At 38.4% G+C, this 26,951-nt stretch overlaps 1 protein-coding gene across 1 annotated transcript; it reads right to left on the reverse strand.

Moving 5' to 3' along the window:
• Positions 1–123: 123 nt before the first annotated feature.
• WDR44 (WD repeat domain 44) lies at positions 124–26,552 on the reverse strand. The gene is made up of 20 exons (XM_059824292.1): positions 26,476–26,552; positions 19,666–19,699; positions 16,259–16,333; positions 15,137–15,776; positions 14,393–14,523; positions 14,205–14,297; positions 13,123–13,259; positions 12,023–12,106; positions 11,614–11,720; positions 10,501–10,652; positions 8,885–9,023; positions 8,727–8,791; positions 7,377–7,490; positions 6,416–6,538; positions 5,516–5,707; positions 5,245–5,346; positions 4,009–4,124; positions 2,454–2,581; positions 1,631–1,762; positions 124–1,178 (listed from the first exon to the last, which is right to left on the reverse strand). The coding sequence occupies exons 1-20, from the start codon at positions 26,550–26,552 to the stop codon at positions 1,084–1,086; spliced, it is 2,736 nt and encodes a 911-aa protein (XP_059680275.1). The 3' UTR covers positions 124–1,083.
• Positions 26,553–26,951: the final 399 nt, after the last annotated feature.

The raw sequence follows: 26,951 nt of genomic DNA on the forward strand, positions 1-26,951 counted from the left end.
GAGATCAGGAAAAGTAGAATTCAAAAATTAACAAGTGCATGCAATGATCCGAGAAACAGGTCGAAACTACTTAGACAAAAGGCAAATTTATGAATCAAAATGGAAAGGAAGCAACAATTTCCAAGTGTGTGACCAAGTTTAATGATACATCTGTTCTCTGAAACAACTTGACCATCAATAACATTTCATGGGTTATGAGGCCCAGAATGTTACTTCATAGGTGTTTTATACGAGTATTTACAAAGATTTTCAAAATTCAGTGGCACTAAAATGAGAAGAACTTAAAATTTTAAGCTACAATGCTTAAAAAATGTAAACAGTTTATTTTACATAGTTGTAAAATATAAGAACTTTCTAATGCAGCTTAATTTTATCTGGAAGGTGAACATATCCTGGTGCCCATGAACAAGGAATGAGAGAATACTTTACACAAGTATTGTGTCCAGTGTGCAAAACATTATACATAAGAAAGGAATCTAAAGTCCACAACAATTAAAAGACAACAAAAAAATTTTCACGTCCTGAAGTTATAAAAACATTTACACATGGTTGCTGACCCATCAAAAACTTGCATAACTTAAAATTCTGAACAATAGCTACTACAAATTCAAGATCTTTCTCAAATGGAATTTTGTGCAAAGATCAGACTAGATCATTCAGCATTTTTCCAGCCATACCTGCAACCTTCCCTTCCCATCCCCATTTCTGACATCTAGTGGCCACAAGCACCACTAAAATCCTTTTGATATATGTTCGAATTAGTGCATGTAACCAAAAGGCACACACGTGTGTGAATACGTTTTCGTGCAGAAACCTGTGCAGGTTCACAATTACATTGCAAAACAACTGTTCGTAAAAAGTTTAGAGTCTAATATTTGGCAGGATTATTCTTACACATTCCTTTCTATTCTACAAGCCCAGGTGTTAATAGGTAGACACTGCTTTCCAAGGATCCTTAAAATAAAGATTTAAAAATAAATCAGCCTGTAACATTATTATATTAGATACTTTGCTTTTGCCCGCATTATTTATGGAATTTTAATCCCACAGTACCATAGCTTTATGCTGTCAGTTGCAATACAACTAAGATACATATTTCTTTTTGTTAATGAAGACTTTGATTGCTCCAGTAAAGTCAGCCGATAAAAGCACTTCTGTGTGATCCGTCTTCAAAGCTCCTTAATAAGGAAACAGAATAAAATGTTAGTTCATTAAAAAAAATTTAAAAAAGCAAGTTCTTATTAAAAGGTAAGCTATCACTGTGATACCCTTCCTCCTCTATCACATTCCTGTTATCTAGCCAATACTTCAAGCAACTTTTGCATTTCTAGGAGAGGGACTTTTTCATTATATATTGGTACAGCCCTACCTCCTAACAGCTCAAGTGTAAAAACAATAATCCTGAAGTACACAGGACAACAGCTATGCCCCTCACTTCACATTCTCTCAGGTTTTAAGAATGCAACAGCTGCTAAAATGTTCAACTGCTAAGGTAGGAATATATATCCATGCCACTGCAAGGAATTTTAATCTCAAGAACCGCCCCCTCCCCCCCAAATTGAAAGTATTCTTCATAATCTTTTCCTCCTCATACCGTGGTATCAAGCAGAGCTCATCTTAAAACACTTACCAGAGGGTATGGTATCTGACGTTTCAGAATCTTCTCCCTTACTTTCAGCTTCTTGCTTTTCAGCAGATTCCAGTGACACCATCAAACCAGGATTGGGAGCAAAAATCGCAGATGTGACCACTGCATTATGCGCTTCAGAAAGACAATCCAATTTTGATTACCTTCTTTCAAGGAATTGTTAATTTTACAAGAATAGCAGACATAAATTTTAGTAAATATCCAAAATTCTCAGTGCTAGTGGCACCAGGTAAGCTCATTCAAGGAGCAATCGTCATTGTTTTATAAGCTTAGGGATCTCAGAAGTTCCTGTAAGTGCCCAAAGCTAACTGGCAAGAGCTCCAAAACGCGTTTGATAAAAACATGGTCCTGCATTTCCCAAAAACTCTGTGTGTGTAGGAGATAAGAGGTGCTTTTTTTTTTTTAATATTCCTCCGTGAAAGAAAAAACATTTGCATTTGTTTTCAAAGCCACTTTTCCATAAAGGATCTAAGAATTGATAAATTATTTTGATTACTACACTTATACAAACAAGTTCTGCCAGCGAAACTTTACATTCATTCAGAATCTCATTCTGAAACTGGACAAACTCTTAGCTACTCTGTCTCTTGCCATCCCAATCATGCATCTATAGAGAGTTTCCTGTGGACAAGGTTTTCTTAGAGTCCACTTATTGAAAGTCCACCAATTACAATGCATCTTACTAATAATTTGTTCAAACTAAATGAATAGCACTCTTGAGCAAATAAAAACTAGAAGATAAAAATATTTAATTTTTGAAATCATATTAACTTCGATAAAACAAAGATCAAAAGTTGATTTTTACCTTTAATGCCTTCCCAGAAATCATTACGGTCTCTTCTTACAGATGTAAACTTGCTCAAGTCATGGTATGTACTCCAAATATAAACGTATTTATCTTCTGAACCACTTACGATGTAGGTAAAGTCATGGCTAAAGATTCAGAGAAGGAAACAGATTACTTTCCTTAGCTGTTCAAGCAACTGTTACAACAGCTCTCCAGAGGACTTACAGCTTTACAAGTGCAACTAGGCTAAGTTCACAATTCAAACTGATCCTCTATTTTAGTGACTGCAGCTCAAAAAATATACAGTCCTTAAATGAACGTGCATGCAAGCTTCCTGATGCTGTCCCTCTGGAAGAAAAAGTAGTTCTCATGAGTAGCACACAGAAGCTGTTCTCCTGCAGCTTCCAACATAGAAGAGGATTAGTCTAACAGCTGTAACTCAGCCACAAGAAAATGGCATTTTCTTTAAGTGCAATTTGCATCTGTTTGAGTCTGGAACCTGTGTAAACACCTGAGACTGTGTAACAGTAATTGTTTACAATACAGTCATGGGCAAGAAAAATCCACACAGGTGGAAGATGGAAGGCATTCAACAAGATTGTAACCAGATGACTCTAACACACACTGAGAGAGACAAAACAGTACCTGCAAATAGAACTCAAGTATTTACTTTTAATTTACCTACTGCATGAATATGCTACATATCTAAACTCTAACACTAACTATGCTATAGCCCTGTAAGTGGAGATGACTTAATTTGGGAAATTAATCTTGAGCAGGGGGGCTGGACAAGATGACCTCCAGAGGTCCCGTCCAACCTCAGCCATTCTATGAAATACTGGGTCAGCCTTACAGGTGCTTTCAAAGGCCAATAGCTGACAATCAAGATTAAACTTGGCATTATTTCTTAAGCACTGCCACCCTCCTCTGCTCAAACATCCAGGTTAAACAGATACCCAAGCGTTTTTCCACTTGGGCTTCTGTAAGACTCAGAGGGAACAGAACAAATATGCTTCCTCTGCTCCCTCTCTTTTACTGCCTTAAAAACCAGTATTTCCTTGACAGTCACAGTAATATACTCAAACTCAGAAAAGTATCTTAGGCCAGCACAGAGAAAGAAGAAAAAAGAATTGCAACTCAGATCTGCAGGCTGATTCCTGAAAATGATGATATACAGGCAGTGACCAACAGCCTTCAGCAACAGTTGGGTGACCAACACATCTGCAACAATACCTGACAAAATTAAGGAAATAAAACCTATTTATCATGGAGGAGAAAAAAGATGTGGTGTCCGAGCCCCACCAGTTCTAGCACAGTTCCTGTATTTACAGCACTAGTAATGGACATGCATCATACTGTCAATACGAAAGGATTCACTCATCCACAGAAGCTCCCTGCTCATAGGCAGCTTCGTCATTCTTGACCAGAGCCTTTAGTTACCTTTGTATTCCGAGCCAAGTGACATTTCAGAGGCTCAGCTGCATAACAAGGTAAACAGATTTAAACAAAAGTCTCTACTTCAGCCACAGCATTTTCCAAATCCAACAACTCCATTGCTATAATACTGTCTTACCTAAAGCTGGCTTTGATTTGGCTGCTGCTGTTGACATAACCTTTGTATTTCATAGATAAAGACAGATCTCTTAGGTCATACAATCTGATTCTGGAATCATTTGATGTCACTAGTATCTAGAAAAGAAATAAATAAAATTTAGAACTGGAAATCATTAGCATGAGCAAGAAGGAGCAACAGAGTTCATTCAAACAGTCAGAATCCCCAGTTCTTTTGATAAAAGAGTGACAAAGAATAGGTCCAAAGAAGCAGAACAAGATTCAGAACAATGACATTTTTCTCTCATATTCTGTCAATGGACAGAAAACAGCTTCGTTGTCAAGACCATCCTGACTGGTCTGAACCAGAACAACTGCTCTTTACTGAAGTAAAATGTGGGCCCAAAGAGCAGTCATCGGTTTACACAGGATATTTTGGAACGCATTCCACAATAATAGAGCAGAACAGCTATTCTAGCAAAGTAAATTTCTGGAGAGTCATGACCTATCAACCATGAAGCACAGATCAGAGGCCATTATCTGCTATGTAAGCAAACTGAGCTTTTCTTGATCAATGTGAGTTTGCTTCCTTTTCACATTTTTCAGATCAGAAGCTTAAATGTACTTTAAGGAACAGAGAAGTCTATGAAAGCGTTGTCAAAATGAGTAAGGGCATTCAGCCGATTAGCCTTTTTATGGTACCTTGGAAATGGAGCAGACTGCAGGTTAGCAGTAAGTCTCAAGATAACACTAGGAAAAGGGTATCGCAGAGTAGCAGTCAAATACTGACCCCTACTTATCTAATCATTTATGCAACAAAGCTGTGACAACTCTTGGAGCACCATTACCAGACTACAGAACTTCCTATTTGTTTTCACTGAGTTGTGTTTCATTACATCATCTAATATGCCAATGCACAGCATTTGACACAAACCCAAAGGCACTGTAGATTTCTGAATCTTCTGCATTTCTTTGGAATTAAGTAATTTCTGTGTCATTTGTAAGACTACAATATAGATGATAACAGCTACTGATCTCCTACTCTATTAGAGCCAGCTGTTGACCCAACATCACCCCGGAAACCTTGTATACAAAGTGAGAAACTCTCCAGCTTTTGATTATGACTTTAATATTCGACAGCATGTTCTTTGCTTGATGAGACCCTTTAACACTTCAGCTTAGACTGAAGCTAAACAAAAGGACTGATTCTGAAGAATGGAGTACACCAATATAATAAAGTTGCACTGACAGACAGTACCTTATTTTCTCCAGGCAAGGGTTCAATGCCAGTAATTTTTCTTCCAACTCTATTTCGGCCTCTGGTAGAACGCACATGTATTTGTGTATGGTACTTCAAGTGCTGAAAAAATATTATTTCAAATCAGGATATATTTTAATTGTGTAAAAACTTTAAACTGTTTTGCTTCAAGTTCTAATAGGTTTGTTTCTTGATATTTAAATAAGCATGCCTTTTAAAACTGTTTGTTATTTAACATGAAAAAAAATACATAGTCTCAAAAACTTCTTACCTCTGTGTCATAGAAGATGCATCTTCCATCGTATGTGCCTATGACTGCATATTTGCCATTCTGACAGAAGTTGGCAGCTGTAATCAATGTTGTCTGCCCATCTACTTCATTCCATAATGCCACTTTTTTGTCAGGAATGTTCCAGAGTCGGAGTTTCCCATCCAATGAACCACTTAAGAAGTACCTGTCATCCTGAGAGGACAAACCACATTAATCTCCACTTGTGCTATGAGTATGCCCCAATTTCCTTAAAACCTTCCCTCCCCATTTCCATACAGCTTCTCTCCAGAACGTCCCAAGTAAGAGCTCTCAGATGAGTTGATTATAATGTTTAATAAGGCTAAAAAAAAAGACAATGTTAAAATTACTGGTAAACAGAGTTCAATTTCTTACAGATTTTTGATAAGATTACACACATGCAGTGTGTGTATCTCAAGTTAGGAAACTGTTCACTGTTACCACAGTTACTTTTTACCCTCTTAACATAAGTTAGAAAAATACTAGCCTTGTCAGGAGTTGAAAGCTCCTGTCAGAGTACCCGATACATCTACCAGTTATGTATGTTCAGGGAACACCAAAAAACGCTTTTCGTCACAACATCCCTCATTGGAAATTCTGACTTTTCAGTAAGTTACTCAACACTATACCAGCTGTGATGTTATAGCCAATAGACAAGTCACTTTCCACATCATGCTTACAAATGGTTAAGTGACATGGACCCTCCTGGTGAAGTTTAATGAAGATGAACACTTAAAGTTCTGGAATATTATCCAATAGCGATATTTTTAAAGTGCACAAACTCTATTATTCAACTTTATTTTTTAAATCGAAAATAAAGGGAGAGGACCCTTGTAATTTCAAATTCTGCCTCTCTAGAATAAAGAGGGCAATTACACTTACCCTTGGATGGAATGCTATAGCAGTGACAAAGTCTATATGCTGGAAACAGCAAAGACATTCTCTTCTTGATATGTGCCATAATCTGACAGTCTTGTCCATAGAAGAAGAAAGCAAGAAGTAATTCTGTGAAACAAGAGAATTCCATGGTTATTAATAGACACAAAAGTAACAGAAAATACAGAAGCAATCTGATTAGTAAAGTCTTACCAATTTCTCTGTTGCCACGAAATTCAACATTTTATCCTTTCACATAAAATGTTTTATCCAAATTATCATTACTCATTGGTGCTTTCCTTAAGCCCAGTACACTGATGCTCAGTCACAGAAAGTTTTCTGGAAGAATCTCAATGGAAATGAGTACTTGGAAAGTAGTTACAGTATTCAGAGAAGAAACAGCACAACAGGCTTCAGAGAAGGGGTGAGAGTCTCTCCTGCCTAAGATCCTTCACCCAGACTATGTTGTTAAAATGACAACTGTATTCCAATGTGGAGAATTAACTGAATAAGCTTTATGTGAAACATTTTGAAAGTTAAGCACAAGGTAATTCTCTAATTTTAAGATACATGTATATATTAAGCAACTTTAGAATCTGTAGACTGCATAAAACCAGTGAAGCAGGCTGACGACAAGAAAAGCGGTAACACTGTAAGTCAGAAATCACACAGCTCAATGGAAATTCTTTCCACTCTAAACAATTTAACTTCTCTACTGAATACACAATTGTGATTGTTACCAGCTTGATTTTTTAAATTTTTTAAGATGACTTTTTATTAGAGAAGCCCAAAAACTTTGTTTATTTTATCCCAACTATTTCAGCTGGACTAAGTGTTGTCTCTACAAATCTTTTCTCTTAACTTCAATGATTGTTTCATATTGTTTAGATGTATGGTTCCAATAGCAATTGACAAAAGAAAACAATGAAAACACAGAACTGTGTAGGTGTGTATTAAGGTGCCTTACTTTAGACCAGGAAAGATCAAGAAGATCTGCTGTATGCCCTTTGTATTTGCAAAATGGCCGTTGACGAAACGGGGCATTTTTATCATCTGGGTCTTCATCAACTCCACTGCAAATCTATCAGAGAAATGTATAGAAACATTACAACATGTTAGCTGGAAAAATTAACAATAAAGCAATTACTGCTTACAAGAAGTACAGGGCCAATAACAATTTGAAGAACAACTCTTATGACTTTAAAATAAACAACACTGCAGTAATAAACAACTAAAGTAAATTTCAAGTACAATGGGCTGTGAAACTTTATCTTGAAATGCCAAAATTAAAAAGCTCTACATTTTCCATCCATACAGCTTTTACTCAATGGGATAAGCTTGACAGCAATTTAAGCAAACATCTGAAAATAAGCTTTTGGAACAAAGTATATCAATCTTGAAAACTGCGGTCCAATTTAGAATATAAACTGTGAGTTAAAGTTTCCATGTTTCTAGTACATATCAAGAATGACAACTTCTTAATAAGAGACCCTTTCAGAATAAACAGGTGCAAAATAAAAAAACCCTAGAAGTTCCTATACAAAAGCTCTCCAGCAAAAAACCACTCAAAACAACATGTTGTGTGTGGCTAAGCAAGCCTATTCACTTACCTAAGGTACGGAAAGATTTCTGCCTTGCTGCCGACCCCCCCCCAAACAGTGCACATTAAATAATGCTACTGCTAAAATCCTTGCTTAAACCCCGATTTTGTCATCTGTTTCTTACACTACTGGAAACCAAAATCAGGAAAAAACCCACCCTTAAACACAGTAATTTTAATGGCAAGTTTACTAAAGTATCTGAACACTCTACAAGTAAAGAGTGTCTTAATACTTTTGGTCAGTCATGTTCCACTTTATTCTACACGGATGTGAAAAATCTAAAAACGTCGGGTTTTATTATGCTTCTGAGTATCCCATTGCTGAGTTTGGCCTTCCTCAGAAAAGACATCATCAAGTCAGATGTTAACCATAAGTAATGCTCCGAGGCAAAACACTAAGACAGGAAATTCAACAATGTAGCTTTTTTCCCCTTTAGCATTTCACTCAGAAATTTACTCTGGCAGAAGGCCACAGCAAAGCTATGCAGACTTTGTAATGCATTAAGTTTAGTGATGTGCATTCTTGCTTGCACCCCATACACATGGGATAACAGTATTTGACTGAAGGTGTCTATTCACAAGATGGTTTGTCTATGCCTCAAAGACACAGGCCAAGAACTCTTTACTGTGTGTTTGGATAAAGCAACAATGAAGATCTGGCATTACAGAACAATGTGACCACCCACCTCTTCCACTCCCAATACCTAGTGTACATACCCCTGCATCAGTATCAGACTTTGAAGAATTCAGACTCTCTTGAGATGGGGAGGGAGAGACACGGCCTAGAACAGACAGAAACACCATGGTCAACTCTAAGTTCCCAAATAACCAGAATTTCTAGTGTTTTAGAGCTCTAGAGATGCATAGAAAGATACCTTCTGTGTTGTACTTCATTCGCATGTTATTGAAATAGTCAAAAGCATTCTTTAAAACCCATATTCTTACTACGTTGTCCTGTCCTGCAGATGCAAGTAATCGACCGCAGTGAGAAAATTTCATTGTCCAAACAGCACCCTGTCAAAATAAAAAGATCATTGTTTAAGTTACATGAAGTGCCTTTTTCCATACCAAAAAGTCTTTCATAATGTAAACTGACAAGATTTAGGACATATACAAGATACCACAAGTAAAATAAATTGCAGATCAAAACAATTACTTTTCAGTGTTAAGGCTGGTGGATTGTGCAACATAATTGCAAAAACAGTTTGAAAGAAACAGTCCACAAGGCAGACTGTGGGAGAGGAGTTAAGGAAGAATACCACAGCATTCTACATAAAGCTGGTACAGTCAGTAACAGTCAGCAAGCCAGGGTTCTGAGTGACTTATAACCTGCTATGTGATTTGTAAAACTGTCAAGTATTTGTAGCTGCACTTGAAGTTAGCACAAGCTGTGCTCACACTTTTTTTTTTTTTTAAATAGAAATTGTGCTTGATCACATCAATGGTGGTAACCAAAATGAGTACTACATATATTTGTTAAATTCAGAATTGGTATGAGGATTTTGCAAAGACTGTGAAGACAACAATTCTTTCTCCATTGCAAAGTGCAAAGCTTCAGTAGTCAATAAAACACAGTACCACACAAGCAATATTCCATTTCCTCCTGTTATTTAATGAACAGCTATTAAGCATCTGACTCCACCAACCTTGCATCCTTTTAGGATGCTTGTGGGGAATTTCCTAGGTTTTAAGTCTAATACTGGCATGACGGAAACTAACACAAATGGATCACCAGCAGGACTGGAAACTTTAGTTGTGGATGACAACCTTGAACTCTCCCACCACCAAACTGATTGCTGTAGGTCATTATGCTTAGCTTAACACTTAAAGATGGGGGACTGTTTCAATGGTTGTCAGACTGTTGCTGTCAGCAGAAGAATCTGGGAAGTCAAGAATACTAGAATGTATTTCAGACTCTGCAGGGGATCATGCACACTGTCAACAGTGATGAACAGATAGTTTTTCTGCCTCATTCTCCACAGGCATCTCTGCCCCAGTCTCTCCCCTCCTTATCGTTCTGATCCACATACCCCATTAATCTCTGCCCACTTTTGCCTCCGGAATCTATCCAGTATTTCTGTTCAATACTCATGTTCATCTCTCTAATAGGCAGACTAGTTTATTTGCTGAGTAGGTCAGCCCTGTTGCTCTGTTCTCAGTTCTGGTAGTGGAACATAGCCTATTTCAGCCTAAATTTGTGATTGCAGGAACCAAGAAGCCAAGTACCATTTGATATCAAAACTCTTTCAAGGAAAAGCTCTTGAGAATCCCTGAAGCCCGAATATCTACAGACTTTTTTTTTCCCCTGAAGATCTGATCAAACCAGACAAATTTTCATTTCTTGCCAGAATGTTATTTTCCAGAATGAAACTGCTCCTCAGGAATAAATCTGACAGTAATTTCTGGAGGTCACCGAGTAGATGAAAACTAGAAGTTGAAACTCAGGCTGAACAGATTCAGCAAAACCACAGATGAAATTTGAGAGACCTACCATATGCTCTCCACTGAGATCCTGAACAACTTTAATTTGTTCAAAATCATAAGGTCCCTTGAAGCCATGTGCTGCTTTGAACTTAACTGGTCTTGTATACGGCATCCCTTCATCATCACTGGAAGAGGGATCGTCTTGATCTGTATGGAAGACTAAGAAAAACACATATTCATCAGTACATATCGCAGCACACATTTAATCTATTAATAAGCATTTGCCAATAGTTTTTGGTAGGAGATTAGTCTTGAATTAATGAACTTTTATAAGCAATATTAAGATCTTAAAGCAAAACAAGAATACTGTTGCATCTCCACTAATTTTAGGTTGCAGTGAATCCAAACACTGAACACTCAAAATAAGAACTGCTATCCATTTTTGTTCTGTGTCTTTCTTTGCACCGGGCCTTGCATTCAGCAGATCCTGCAGTAAGTGAGTTCTGTCAGTTTAATGTGTGCTGAAAATTATCCATTTCATTGTATTGTTTTCTGCTGACTGAATATGCTGAAATGGCCTGGTGATTTGCCCATGAAGCATAAGAATTGCAAAAGAGCTGGGGCAAACGGCCAGTGGTAACGTAAGATGCTAAAGTGCAGCGGTTCTACAGCACTTATCTCAGGCTGTGGTTAGATTGGCTTACTGCAGTATTAGAAGCCTGTCTGAAAGAAACACTGATGGGAAGAATACAGTTGTAGTTGGGAAATCTTCTAACACGAGCTCAAGCTATATGAGAATTCTAATGGTGGCACTGGTTATCAGAAAACAATCTGGTTTTATTGAAGTAATGAAGACAACCCCCCCTTCTACATTTGCTGGAATAACCTTCTAAAAAGGTTTACATTTTGATATCCATACAGCTTTCTAACAGCACAGCAAAAATGATAGTATTCAACTGTTTTAGCTGAAAAGATCCCTCTTTACAAGAATTCATCCTTGTAACCTGCTAGTCTCAGAATGCTTACCAAGCTACAAGCTTTAACTCTAAAAAGTCACACCAGCTGTACAGTGGTAGTATACAGCAGTGTACATCCCTCAGACAGCTTTGATTCCTAGAAGCCCAAGGATAACAGACTATCCTATTAAAAAAAAAATATAAAAAAAGTCAGTGTCACTGACCTTCGTCTCGAACACTCTTAACTTTATTTACAGCACGTTCGCCATATTCTTCAGCAAGGTGCTTTGCTCGCTTTACAGATTTGCCAAGGAACTTTTTCAGCTGGGTCCTTAAAAAGCAAGGGCACTTTTTCAACACGTAACACTGGCAAATTCTCATTTTTTGCTATTATGAATCAATAGTTTTGATTTGAAATGCAATATTATCTCTTTTCATTACCGCTTCTTAAAATAAGCATTTAATTTGCCAGGAGTCATGTAATCTTCAGTTTAACTGCACAGCAACGGGCTTACGTAAATTCACGTATCACTTGTACTTAAAAGGTAACTTGTTCAGAAGTCAGAAGGAGCGCTTCAATTTAGAAAAACAAAACCTGCCTTTTCATCATAGGGACATGAAACAGCATCTTACGTTTTTTGTTTTAACCTCCCTCCATCAGAATCAGTTTGCTGTGTCTGCATTTTGTCTTCATCATCAGACTGTGCTGCATCGTTACTAGGAAATACAGAAGTGATTGTTTAATATGAAATCATTAGTAATGTTTCATTCAATTTAGATTTGTTAAGTAGGATCTGCATTTTAGGATCCATATTTATTCCTTCATGTAACACATTGGAAATACATGGACATGATGTTAATCAAGTAATAAAACAGATCTTCCAATTCTTAGGCAACTCGATAGTAAAACTGTATACACACTCCAGATGCCACAGATACATTACTCCCATAAATTCAAATCTTTAAGCTTATTGTGATGCTTTGAAAGCTAAGAGCAGACAAAATACATTACATTACTAGGAACTGGTAACATGCCACCTTGTTCTCATAACTTGCTTTCCATAGATCAAATAAATTAATACTGGTTAATTCTGAAACAGAAGTTTGTACACAGAAGAGTATAGTTCTACAGAAGTGCAATGCAAAAAACCTAAAATTGTCTGATCTATAATTAACATAAATCTAAGTCTTTGAAAAAACATCTAGACTGACACAATTTCCTGATCGTTAAGAAACTGTATTTTTCTATCAAAGTTTACAAACAGGCTCAGTTTTAAACATTAAAAGGGCCTAAAGCTCTGCTGAGGACAGGAAAACCTCCAAGTAGTCAGCTATACTGATTACCACAGATCTTCAGAGCACCAAAGTCTACTAAATTAAACGCTGAAAAAGCTACAGGAGGTGGTAGCATGAACAACATATAGTACTTGAACATAAAATGTGTTTAATTCAGTATAGAAATGACAACATTTAACACATCGAGTGCTAACTGCAGTTCAGCTGGATTTTCAGAGATACTTGCCTGTCAAGTTCCAGTAATTTCATCAACTTTCAGTCAACTTAAAAGAATTCAACAAACAGCCTAGTTCATAGATAGCTGGGAATTAGCACTCAAATTAGTCAGACACAGATGGATTGGGACTCTCTTTACTTGCATAAGAGCTGCCTCCATGTATGCAAAAACTATGAAAGCAACAGTATCACAAAAAGCTGAAAGCTATCATCATTCATACCTGACGTATTCTTTAGTTCTCCTCATGATATGCAACGTTAGGGGATTAATGCCTGTTGGCAACTTTTCTTCTGCCAAACTCAGCGGTATTTCTTCACCTGTATCAAGGTTTTTTATCATTACACTTGCTAGAATTTCCTATGCAAAAAATAAGATGTGAAATCAAGATGACTTGATTAGACTCCAAAACCTAGGGCAAAATATAAATCATCAGATCTTACAGATTATTTATCTCAATAGGAAATTCTGTAGCTCACTATGTATTTATTTTACAAAGACTAAGTTAAAATTGCCTTTAGCGTGTTAGCGCAAACATCATCAACCACTATACACAGATGAACAATTACATGTCATCACAAGCTTCAACTTCAAAATGCAACTGTACAGACATCAGCCACTACCAGACACTTTCCATGCTAATATAAAACATCTTATGTAATTAAAATATTTTGAAGTCTTCCTTTCTCAGATATTCTAACAGCTGTAGCTTAGATTTAATCACAGACAACCTTTACCTTCACAGAAAAAGCATTTAGGTCTAACTAATACTACAAAGGAAAAGGGGTTTTTGGAGCATCTCATGATCTGTTCACGATCATACATCTGTTTAGCAGCCCCAAAAAAGCTATACACAGATATACACAAATAAAAACTGGCAGCAGCTCAACAACATCATTAGGATTAATGGAAGTTATTAACTGAAGAAACTGTTTCTTAATTTTAGGAAAATAACTTTCCTATTGCTGACTCCTTCGCCTTTTAGATACAGGATGAAATGCCAAGTTTGCTGGTGTTCCCTCACATTGAAATCTTGTAACATGTTTGCATAGCTACAAACACAAACTTATAGCATTTCAGATCTATTACAGCTCACACTTTCAAACACTAATACTACGTATGACTCAGGGACCACAAAGTGCTTAGGTGGACAAAGCCAGCATGCCGTCACTCCTGTTTGCATCCCTGGTCACAGCATATAGTGGTTCAGAGCGCAAAAAGCGACGTGTGACTACTCCAATTCATTTGACAGACTGGAAAAGCAAGCACAAGAATGTGCTATGTACAGACCACATTCGTTAATACCTCATCTGTGAGCTCTCTTCCAGAATTAGACCTGGGTCTTTGCGGTCCAAGTACTTCATTTGTTGTTTGGCCATCAGCTGCTTTCCCATTTTCCTGAAATTTTGCAGACAGAACACATTATTCCCAGTGTAACACTAAAGCGACAAAAAATGCTACCGTTATTGAACATAAAAATCTTTTCCTGATACCTGTGCAGTGACTATTTTATCTCCGCTAGTTGCACTTGCCAAATCCAAAGAAGGCTGAGAATCTTTGGGCATGCCTTCTGTCACTGTACTTGGAGTTAAAAGACCACCAGCTGCAAAGTTCTCGCGGGAAACTGTACAGAGATTCATATTAGAAATAAGAGCATAACACTTGCCATCGACAGTCTACAGATTGTTAGAATCCTAACATCTTACTCCTGAACACCCTTTCTGACAAGTTTGATTTTTTTTGAACATCAACTGCCACCAAATCTGCTTTATCCATTATGTATTTCACATATAGTTGGAGGCACAGGCATGATTTCACATCTAGTCTTAAGTTTTATTAACAATTTTTTTTTTGTCATTTCCCTAGTAACCCAGGGCTACTCATTTCCAAGAGACCTCAGCCTACATCTTGACTTGTATTTCTATGCCAATATAGATTGCACACATTTTATTTGAAGTGTATGACTTTTTTTATTTTCTGTATTGATGAGACAACTTCTTGCTACAGAAGTAGCTATTTTGGTAGGAAGTGTTAGTTTATAAGAAAGTCTACGAATTAAGCGCTTGTAATGCAAAAGGGTATTTCTCCACTGTAAGAGGCTAAGATTGTTGAAGAAGTTTTGTTCCTCATTTAAACATCAACTAAACTAAAAATCACAAGATCGCATGATTCTTCACTCAAAACACAAAAATAGTATTCATGTAGATAACTAAAGCCATCTAAAATAGAATACTTACCTTCTAAACCAGGTTTTTGTACTTCAAAATCCAGTTCACTCTTCTTCTTGCGGGGTGGTGGAGCTGGCCGTGCAGGTGGTGGTGGTCTTGGAGGAGGAACATTTGTTGGAGGTGGTGGCCGTGCTGGGACAGGCTTCTTTGTGCTAGCAACTATATCAGGTTCTACAGTAAGCTGCCTTGGTGGTTTTGCTGGAGGCATTTCTTCTGCTATAGAAAGGTCTTTGGTAGATAAATCTGAAGCCACTTGTTCTAAAGTATTTGCCTCTTTCTTGTCTGTTATGTCCTCACTCTTTGACGTTTCTTCTTGTGCTTCAGTTTCATCCATTTTATGGTCAGTTGCATTTGTTACTTTTGTTAGTTTTTGAGTTTCCTGTTGCTCAGAAGTAAACAAAAGGTTCCCTGACTCCAATGCAGTGTCCTCACACACACTCTGACACACCGGTTCTCTAGCATCTTCTTGTAATGATATTTTAGCAGCTAATACTTCTGGAATACCTGCTGATACCTGAACGATGCCTGCTCCAGAAATCCAAGCATTCGCATCTGAAGTTGGAACAGTCAGTTCTTTCCCTCTAGAAGCTAAAGAATTATCATCCAGTTGTTGAGCCTTCTGGCTTTCTTCTATAATACTGTCAATGATCTAAAAAACAAAACCAAAACCATTCTACAGTTAAATAGCAGTTTAAATAGTTTCTAGGGTACACTTACCAGTCAGTCTGCACAACACCCACAAGAGAGTTGCTTTGTATACAAAATGTATTTTGTTCAAAAATTCTGGAGAACTACGTGCAGAAATAAGCATAACTGAAAAATAAAATACAGTGACTAATTTCCATTCCTCTTTAATAAACTTTGAGAGAAAGTTAGGAAACAAGAGCTGTTCACTCTTCAGAGTTTTCATGGACTGCTAAATATGATCCTGTAAATTACACAAATAATTCAACACTGGTGAATCCTACATATGCTTTTAGAACACTTAGTTTCATAGTTACCCTTTAGATGGACACTCTAACAATTAATGACAAATTCTAACCTATGTTAGTTTCAGGATGAAGACTGATTATTAAATTATTTAATATTTCTAGTGTGATTCTGTGAAGCACAAAGCAATATTTAACTAACCTCTTTTGAATCATCTTGTTTCATTTCTTGTACAAAGGTTTCATTTCCAGCTTTGTGTAGCTTGCTGTCTGTATCCTATGGAAAAAAGATGGTAGATACTATAAGATGACGATACTAAGTCTTTCAGTAAGATGATGTAACAAAAAAATAGCTACAACAAATTAAATAGCATAAAGGACAAGAATTCTGCTATATTTTCAAACATTACTGCTGTCAGATAGATGTTTAAACAGTAATGCACAGTACCCATGAAGAGTATTGCACACCACCATCCACAGAGAGAAAGCCTGCACTCTATTAAGCAAAAAAGGCAGTTATCTTTAAGAGGTTTCAACCTCAACTAAAATAAAATTGAAGGTAGTATGAAGTTCAGAGAAACATACACATTCAATAATCTGCAGCAAGGAAAATCTGTATTAAAATATGTTTTTCTTTATCAGTTTGTGGGAAAGGATGCAAGAACTGTATTATCACAACACGTAATAGAAGACTTTTTTAGAAATTTCCAGGTTAAGTCAGGCAGATCTACCAAGTGGTCACAAATATGCCTTTGAGGTTCTGACATGGAATCTTATGTTCTACAATTTATTCCTAGTGCACATTGCCTATTTTTGCCACCAGTCATCTTCATGCAGATCCTTCCGAAATCTAAATAAACTGCAGAACAAACGAAATTACTGGATTTATGCAAAACCCAAGAACATTTTCAGAACATTTGGATGAAAGACTGCATGAATATTCAAAGCTGAGTATACTATTTATTCTTTATATATGTAAAATCAACTACCAGGATATTACACTACTGATGTGAAGTCAGGTTGCAGTTTAAGAAGCATAGTTACGACATGTGCAAACAGCATCAACACTTCGGCATATCCTACCAAACAAAGAATTAATAAAACTAATTCACTAAAGGTGGCCTTGTGTGCCAAAATAACACAGTAAATCTTTGTAATAGATTTAACTTATATTTAACTTATATTAATCGTAGTTAAGATAGGCAGCCCTAGAAATATTGGAATTAGATTACACTTTGGGCATGTTAAGTATAGATATTCTATACAAGGTCTGAAAACAGAACTGAAAATATTCTAGTTGTGAGTGAACATATTTATCAATTCCTGAAAAATCTTAGGTTCAGAAAAGCAAGTAGTTTATACCATATAAAGATACTGCTTTAACCAGAAGTCTGTTTTAACCTCAGTTAATATGGTCATGTAGGCACTTCATTATATGCCTTCTGTTCTACATGAATTATTGATCACATTGCCTATAAGCATATATATTAGCAATACCTAAAGGGGAATGTGATAGAATCCTTGATGTTGGAAGGGACCTGTGGAGATCCTGTAGTCCTCAAAGCAGAGCCAACTAGAACAAGTTGCTCAGAGATATGTTCAGTCAGGTTTTGACCATATCCAAGGATGGAGACTGCACATCATCTCCGTGCAACTTGTTCCACTGTCTGACCATCCTGCAGAGTCCATTTGGTGACCAAAGCTGCAGATAAAAGCCTCAATTTGTCTCAAAAAAGAGAAAAACTCCTCACAGCTGGCTCAAAGAATTAAGTTACTGAGCTTAACACGTTAAGGAAAAACAAACACAATCTCAACTGATTCCCTGAATTGAGATACAGAACTGCTGTTCTACTCCTCCTTCCTGTCTACAGATACGAAACTCTCTTCTGTTGAGGTCAGCAGTCTTCAACCGTCTCCTCACAATGTTAAAGCCCCCGAAGGCTAGCTGTTACCATTATAAACTATTTTCGTTAGGCTATTAATTTAATTCCACTTATACAGTTTTGGATATGCACAAAATACCTAAACTCCATATTAAACAGGTATTTTAAAAGAGCTCCCCATAATTTTTTGGACCTCAGTAAGATTTAGAGTGACTGCCTACTACAGATACCTAAGAAATTTCTCCTTAGACTTTTTTTTAGACACTTAGCTAGTCAAACAGAATCTTTATAGCATACTAGCATACTATAATATGTTTGAAAAAAACCACACAATTCTTGTAGACATCCATCTTTGAGAGTTCTGACCTCAAGAAGTGGCATATCGTGCAGAGACAGCTGCAATTATAGAAAAATTCTTCCTCCCTCTGCACTCCCTCCTGGTCCTTCCACAAAGTTCTTCTAATCTAAATGCAAGTTGTACTTTGCTTTATCACTAAAATCTACCTTCAAAGGTATGACAACTTAAGAATTTAAGTGTAATCAGTGTCTACAGAAGCCCATTGTATTAATTTCTAATTTTATTGACATTAACTCACACACCTGTTAAACTTTGGACTTAGGAAATATTTCTTACCCATTCCAAGACAAACTATACCATTAGTCACACATTCACTTAACTGATAGGGTACCAAGCAGAGAAGCAAGTACTTTTTCCACCTCCACAAACTTAGCTTTGAACAAGTGAGTTAGGAAGATACTTAAAAAAAATAAAAAACCTACAGGCAACATACAGAACTTCATAGCTAATAATTCAGCCAACAAGACATTAGTTTTGAAGTTCATTGATTGCACTGAGTTTAGTCAGAATGATAGAGTGACATTTCTTGAAAGGCTTACTTACACATGTAATACTTAATCATTAGAGGAACATTAAACAGAACAGAAAATCGGGGATAAGTCTCCGTTCCACAGGAGATACCGTAAGATATGGTATCACTGTAAAAAGATTACTGATTCAGAGCAGAGTGCTGCTGACAAACTAGAAACACTATTTTCACTACGATTTCCCAATGCTTCGCAGATAAAATGTCAAGCTTCTTTACTCTATGTAAGTGTTGCATAGCATCACCTTTGGCCCTTCTGAGACCAGGAAATGAGTGTTATTTGTACAAGGTTCCAACTCCGCACTTATTTAATGTGTGCCAGATTCAGCTGCACTGTCACTATGCACAGATGCAGCATACCAATTACCTGCGTGGGAAGTGGCAACGCTGTCTCATTAAGCTAAATATAGTGTTTTATCTTCACATAACCTAGAGGGAAGGCTTCGGAAGTGCAAACACTAAGATTTTTCTTATTTTGAAGACAGAAGAGAGCAAAGTCAACTATTTCATATAAATCGAGACCAAAAACCAAGTGCTGCAGAGACTTGCTTACTACTCACAAATCACTTGAAAGAGGGTAGTCTAGTAATTACATAGAGCTCATTTAAATTGCACATACACATTTCAGAATAAAATTAGCTTCAAGACACATTAACATATGCTAAATAAAAGTAAAGTTGGAAAGTCAAGAGACATAAGCACAACAATTGCTACCTACAACAAGGAAAGCCATAACTTCCTGTCTGTGTAGATGTTAGGGCTACCATAGCACATCTACTTAAGGTAGAAATGCTCAACATTATGTTCATCAACAAGCATTTGACTGATTTTAAGAAACTCACCTTTAATACATGGGATCCAACTTTCGTTGGCGACCTGTTAGAAAGGGAAGACAGACTTAGGTAGAGCTCCAAGAAAAAAAAACTTCTCTTGACAGTAAGCTTCATATTAAACAGTCTATAATACAGTCTTCCTTTACAGTGAATGTATTCTTGATACTTTAGACCAGCAACAAAGTGAATGCTTCTCAGACCACTCCTTTATACAAAAGGCTCCAAACAGCTAAGTGCTCAACTGTCTACAATGCACAGATCCACAGCTTCTACAATTCCTGAAAGTTTCTCAGCAGAATCTTATAGAAATCATATTTCTATCACCCTTTTCTAATAAACTGATGCTATTCCAAGTACAGATTTAAAACCATTTTGCATTACAGAGAATTTAAAGTTAGCATGTACAGGGAGCACAGGGTGGACATGAAAGAAACCAAAACTCTCAGAAAGCAGAAGTACAAATGCTCTAGTAGCTTGCAAATCAAGTGCCTGAACCCTAATCTGTAGAGTCAACGCTATCATAGCCATCCTGCCTTTCAGCCTCTCTAGTAAACGTAAGGTCTTGTTTCTAATCATGACGCTTGGTATAAATATAAGTATTTACATTATAATAGGAGGAAACTAGCTTTGTACTACTTTCCAAAATGCATAGTCTGAAACAGTGAATTTGCATTAGCATCCACTCACACATAACCTCTCATTTCACTAATTACATGAAAGATCAAGGTATCTTAGGGGAATGGTATCAAATAATTACTTCTCTTCAGGTCACCACTCAATCCAATCAGTGAACGGTCAACTCTTACTATATCCTGAACTTACATTTTCCATAAGATTGTTAGAATTCTAGAAGATATTTAAATATTGAGTCACTCTCCTTACATCTTATTCATATATGAAGACGTTGAAAGGCTGGACCAGATGATCTTTTGAGGTCCCTTCCAAACTAGGCTGTTCAATCATTCTATTAGTTTGTCAGTCACAAGCAGAGACCAAGTTACAGATTACTTCCTTAAAAGCTTACTACCAAATGAACTACAACCTGGACTGTACAAGCATCCCAGCTGGCTACCAAGGTCAGTCACACTCAATAACTTTGAGTATCATCTTGTACCATGCAATACAGACAAATATAGAGTCTCAGTCTAATTTGCCCCTCCTGCCTCCAAAATGATGGTTTCAAAGGACAATTCCTTCTGAAAAAGAAAACTACTTCCATTTCATTTTTAAGAATTTCAATACTTCTCTTTACTGTCTGAAAGCATTTCATCACAAAAAGAAAAGATCACATTTATACAGCAGAGTTAAGTAAACAAGAAAGTACAGTGGATTGGTATATAAAGACTGTATCACTTGTAACTAATTTAACACCTTAAACCTAGATGCTTGTGTCCAGATATTGACACTTAAGATGCACAATATCCATAACACTGTTTTGAGGCATAATCCTCCTAGAATCTGATGGTTGGACTTGATGGTCTTACAGATCTTTTCCAACCTTAATGATTCTGTGATAGAAAGTGCTAACCCCAGTGTGAAAAAATAGCAAAATCAGTATTTCGACCTGAAAAAACAAACACATCTTTTGTCTTCCAAAATATATTGCTGGGAAAGGCCAGAGCCTGTGCTGAATTTCTGGTTACTGAAACATTTTCATTTCCACTATCAACTCTTGGATGTACTTAGAAATAGTGGCAGAAATGTGTTTCAGTTCATTAAATCTACAAGATGATTTTAACAATGAAATGTATTTATAATTACAACATTAATGCCCAGGCTTCAGCAAGGTGTAGGGTCCTATCGTACAAGGCACTGCTAAGACTTTACAACCTAAATAAAATGCAAATCCCTCAACTGCAAATAGACACTTTGGTTTACTACTGTGACACTTACGACCAGTTAGCATGTAACTTCTGGTACAGGCAAATCATTCCTCCACTGGTAACACAAAATATGAGGTTCAAAAGACATTGCTACCCTTTCAGACTTCATTAGCTAATTAGTTGTGGAAAATCCGCACTCAAACTAAAACAGATGTTATTTTCCACTCTCATGCTTTACCTTTGGAAAAGCTGCTCAAGTGATAAAGGTTACAGAGACAGCAGGTATAGAATATAACATAGTGTTGATAGCTTGATATAGCACACATACATATCTTATGTTAAGGTGAAGCTTTGTCCTTGAAATTAGACGCTTTTAAAACATTGCAAAGCTTCCATAACTGTTTGGCAACTATACCACTTTTCAGATCAGTTTATAATATAGCCAAATAAGTCTAGTGGCTTGCCTGAGATTATTTGAGCTATGTGTTTATAAGCACCATTGCTCCCTTAGTCATGATTAGCTGCTGCTTATGTGCTATTACATTTATAAAGACAAAGTCAGTCACAGAATAAGTTTGGTAACTGAAGTCGCTTGTAGTTCAACATTACTCTGGAAGAGTCTCGCCTTCCCAAACACCTGAAGTTACCAGCCTTCTCTACTTCCCAGTTTTACTTTAAGGCCACTAGTTTTATGGATGCACTATGTGAAATGCTTGCATTTTTTAAAAAGTATGTATATTGGCAAATGCATCTGAAATTATTTATATCAAGATAAATCCAATGATCAAATACTGATTTTGCTTTGAAAGGTCTGTAGCTTTACAGGGATATCAGGCAGAACATCAAGACTGAGATATGCCACAGAAAACATAAGGCGAAAACGTAAGGCGAAAACTTAATTTTGTTGTCTAGTATGACTGTTTAGTAAATAGTGGGATTTAAAAATTGATAACAATAGATCTTGTAGACTGCATTTCACACAAAACACTTCGAACAAGTTTCCTCACATGATACCACTGTTAACACCAGTTTAACAAAGGAGGAACTTCAAGGTTATCTGCAAAGATTAAACAAAATGCAAAGAAAAAATCCCATTTTACCTGCACAAACATAACCAGATGCCTGATTAATCTGAAAGTCAAACAAACTCCTGAAGAACTTTTTTTTATTTATTTATTCAGCTGTCAAATTCATCCTAATACTGACCAGACTACAGGAAGCTGCCATTCCCACTATCAGGTGGCTCCAGCCTGATATCTGGTACCTATTAGAAATAAGTTCCACATTTTCAACACATTGTTGCTACGTTTTGTGACAGAAAAGAAAACATTTAGCCCCTCAAAAAAAACAATGATGTGAATGACTGGCCTTGGTCAAATCCCAGAACTACACTGCCTGCCTTCCTGGGAGGATGTACATTGTTACAAAGCAGGTGTGCTAACAGGCAGATGAAAAGAGGTTTAAAGTGTATGCATAGTAGCAGTACACTGCACAGAACATACAGTTAGTGGGGTGGTTGCTGAACCTGTATTTACTGCGGTCCTTCAGCTTGCAAAAGCACACTATGTTTTCCTCCCTCTAACCTATGGCTGGCCTGAAAGCTACAATTATTCTTGACGTAGCTCTCTGTGGCAGTCCACACCTTCAAAACCACAAGGATTCATTACTGCAATGCACTGTTTGGGCTGCCCTTGGAAAGTGTTTGGGAACTTCAGCTAACTCAGAACACAGAAACTTGTCTGCAGTGCTGCAAGTCACTACAGCAACATAACTAACACTTCACACTCCGTCTGTTTGCTGCCAAGATCAGTTTTGCATGTTGGCTAAAATATACACCAACAAAAACTACTAAGCATGTCCCATGAGCCAATAGGGCACAACTTAACATTAACCGGCTTCCTACACAGAAGAAAACCAAATTCTTCAGGAAAAGCATTGAAGCAACTTCAAAAGATAGAGGACTACTGAAGTTAGAATTCAAGAATTTACATAAAGGTACCAGAGGATATTTCTCATTATCTACACTCTCTCTTGAATGCAGTGCCTTTTCTTCGGTTTCTCATAACAATTTTTAGGATACAAGTACACTAGGAACAAGCTTGCCCCTTACTGTCAGGCATATGACATTCGAACTATTAGGTTTGGCAGTTCTTGATTTCAGAGCGGGTGGATCATTTTTCTTATAAATAAAATATAAGAGGGTCTGTCACATGCCTGCATCCAAACAAGTGTGCCTTACTTCATATTTTCCTTCTCTCAAAATGGACATCCTCCTTCATGGGACAGTTCATGCCTCTGAATTTCAGGGTCTTTTTCTAAATCTCTTCCATGGTTATAGTCTTTTGAAAGCAGAGGGACAGAGGTTAAATAAGGGCATCTTCTGTCACACTACCTCTCCCTCTCCACTCCTCTGGCTACACAACAAATAGATGCCTTCAATGAGCAGACCACAAAGGCACCTACATCTTTTTTCTAGGGTCTAGAAATGCATATAGAAACAGACATTGTTTGGGACCTAGTTGTCTAACAGATGGACATTCTCCACACATCCTGTCAAAAGTAGAATTACACATAAAAAGCAAGATCTACAGCAGAAGCAAAGCATGCAGGCCTGGCCAGAGGGGATACAATAGTCTCCAAACATCTGGTTTAAACCACTTCACTGTACAGAAGTCATCAATCCAGGAGAACTATCTCAGTCCATTATCATCTGAAAGAAACATTTTGTAACAAGTTCTGTCATTTTTGCTAATTAATTCTTAAGGAGCACCAGTTATATATGTACTTGAGAATGTAAATATGGTGCTTTCCTTGAGAGAGGGGCTTAAGCATCAGTACCTATTGACTTACAGTAAGAATTAGGAGCTTACATCCAACTTGAAAACTCCACTCTTCCATATCACATGAGACAATAAAACCAATAAATAGCAAAGAAGTCAGCAAGTTTACATAAACAGTTGTCACCACTTTCAGAATTTTTATATCGGCAGTTACTAAACTTCCCACACAGAACCTGGGGCATGGAAGCTACAAAACCCACATTTTTAATGAGGGCAGATATATCTACACTGCTTTGCTAAAAACTGGCTATAGCACATGCTGCCAAAAAGGATTCCCAAGTGTTTTTGCTGATCATCAGAACACTGAATGCACAAGGAAATGCCTCAAACTGCAGAAGGCAATATGAACTTGTTTTCAGTTGCCCTTCCTCCCACAAGAAGGTTTTGATTGTCTTTTGTGGGTCCCAACTGAACGCTTTAACAAATACACAAGTCTCAAAACTACAATCTACAAGCCTGCTTTCAAGATGCGTCCAATGTAAATGTGAAACTATCTTTTAAGAAATCTCAAAGCTTATTTAGAGAAATACTCTCCATATTCTTAGCACAGATTCAACAGCAGACTGAATTACAGATTCGGTATCTGTATTGCAAACTAAGCCCTCTGAGATCACCTCCTTACTTGACTCAAGCTGACAGAATTCTATTGACTTGAGTCAATGATGCATCCCTATAGGTTACGGAAGAGCAATAGAAAAATTAAAAGCATCTTTCATTTTAATTTCTAGTGAATGACTTCATATTATGAAGTTCTGCTTAGATACAGGTAGGGGAAACCTGCAAAGTCAGGACATACGGCATTACCTGTATCAAATAAAAGGTAGGATGTGCAGTTGGGCCAGATTTAATGGTTCACTTCTACCAAAAGGTCTGGTTCCCCCTTCCTGCCTTCTAGCCATACAAATCCCATACCTTCACCCTCTCCTGTCCCCACCCTGCCAGGTTCCAGCTGGTTTAAGGTCTAGAAACAGCAAAAACTGTTCAATTTTTCAGCTATTTTCAATTATTTTGAGTTAAAGCAACTCATAGAAGAGTCTGATGATCACTAGTGCCAGAGCAAGGTAAGCAGTTGGAGCAAAACCTCATTTCAGCACAAGCACTGTTAATTTGGCTTACCACATCTTGCAGAACTGTATGCCAAGATGTGCTTTTCACCAGGCTACATAAAAAGCTAAGTTCAGAAAAGCTTTGATACAGGATGCGCGGGTGAGAACAGATCTAGTCTTTCCTTTGTTCTAGGCATCCAGTGACCACAGACGCACAGATTAAAACAAGCCCTTAGTCAATTATTAAAGCTTCAAATGGATGGATCCCACAATCCATACCTTATTGCTCTTTGAGCAAGCTACATGAAACCTCATCCTGCAAGGTCAAATAATGGAGAGGTTTGGTCCAGACTACATGAAAAACAGAACTGATACAAGCCATAACCTGTTTAGCACACAACCGGAAAGATACATTTACAATTTCAAAAGAGGCAGCATATATGGCTAACAGCAATATGGTGACACAGTTAGTTTTGAGGTAACAGCATTAGGAATTTACATTATCAAATGCTGTTAAAACTTCACTACGCAGAACCATACACTAGCTAAATACAAGAAGCATCAAAGCAGCACCATTAGGAACAAAGAGCACACTAGAAATTGTTTTACAAGCAGCAACTGTTAGCCTGTTGCTGAAGCAGCTCGCTCCCTTCTTTTTGCTCAGAAAATCTGTTACTTTTCTCATATTTCAGGGATTAGTTCTGTCGGTCCCGATTTCATCTCCGCACATCTTTTCTGACATCTACCTATTGCCAGCCCAAGAAAGGCAGATATGATCTCATCAAGATAATGGCTACTGCCATCCCTACAAGCCTTAGAAAGTACATCGAGAACTGCTCGATTTCTTGACTTCACGGCTTGCCACTCGCTCAGCCAACCCACCGCCGAGCGCAGCCCCGCCTGCCCGCGGCCAGGACGGCCGAGCACCCCGCTCGCCGGGCGCAGAGCCCTGTGCTTTCAGGCGGGGGGACGCAGGGCTCGGGGCAGACCCGCGTTCCCTCCCCCCCAGGAGCTCCCCGACGGCCGCAACGGCCGGGGGCGGCCGCCTCCCCTCAGGGCCGCGCTGAGGGAGGGGAGGGCAGGGCAGGGCGGCGGCCGCGCTGGACTCACGGCGCGGGGGAGGCGCCCGCCAGGTGCACGTCCTCGGGCGCATCGTAGAACTCCTCGGTGTCGCTGTCGGAGGCCATGACGGCGCCGAGCCGCGCCGCGCCGCGCCGGGCCCAGCCGCCGGCAGCGCAGCGCAGCGCAGGGCGGCCGCCGCCACCTCAGGGCAGGACAGGCTGGCGGGCGGACGGGCGGGGGCCCGCGGCTCTCGCGAGAGCGGCGCCGGCCCCGCCCCCTGCCGGGCGGAAGTGCGAGAGGAGCGGGGAGGGAGATGCGCGGCGCCCGCGGCGGCCGAGCCCGCCCCTGCCGCGTGACGTCAGTGCGCGGGGCGGCCGCGCCGCGTGCCTCCGCTGCGGCGCCACCTCGCGGAGCAGCCGGCGGCGGCGCGCGCAGCGCGGGGGGGCTGCACGTGCAGCGCCGTGCACCCCGGTGAGGCCGCGTGCGCCCAGGGCAGCGCCGTGCGCCCTGTGCAGCGCCGTGCA

This window comes from Gavia stellata, chromosome 14 (genome assembly GCF_030936135.1).
Source record: "Gavia stellata isolate bGavSte3 chromosome 14, bGavSte3.hap2, whole genome shotgun sequence".
Lineage (NCBI taxonomy): Eukaryota > Metazoa > Chordata > Aves > Gaviiformes > Gaviidae > Gavia > Gavia stellata.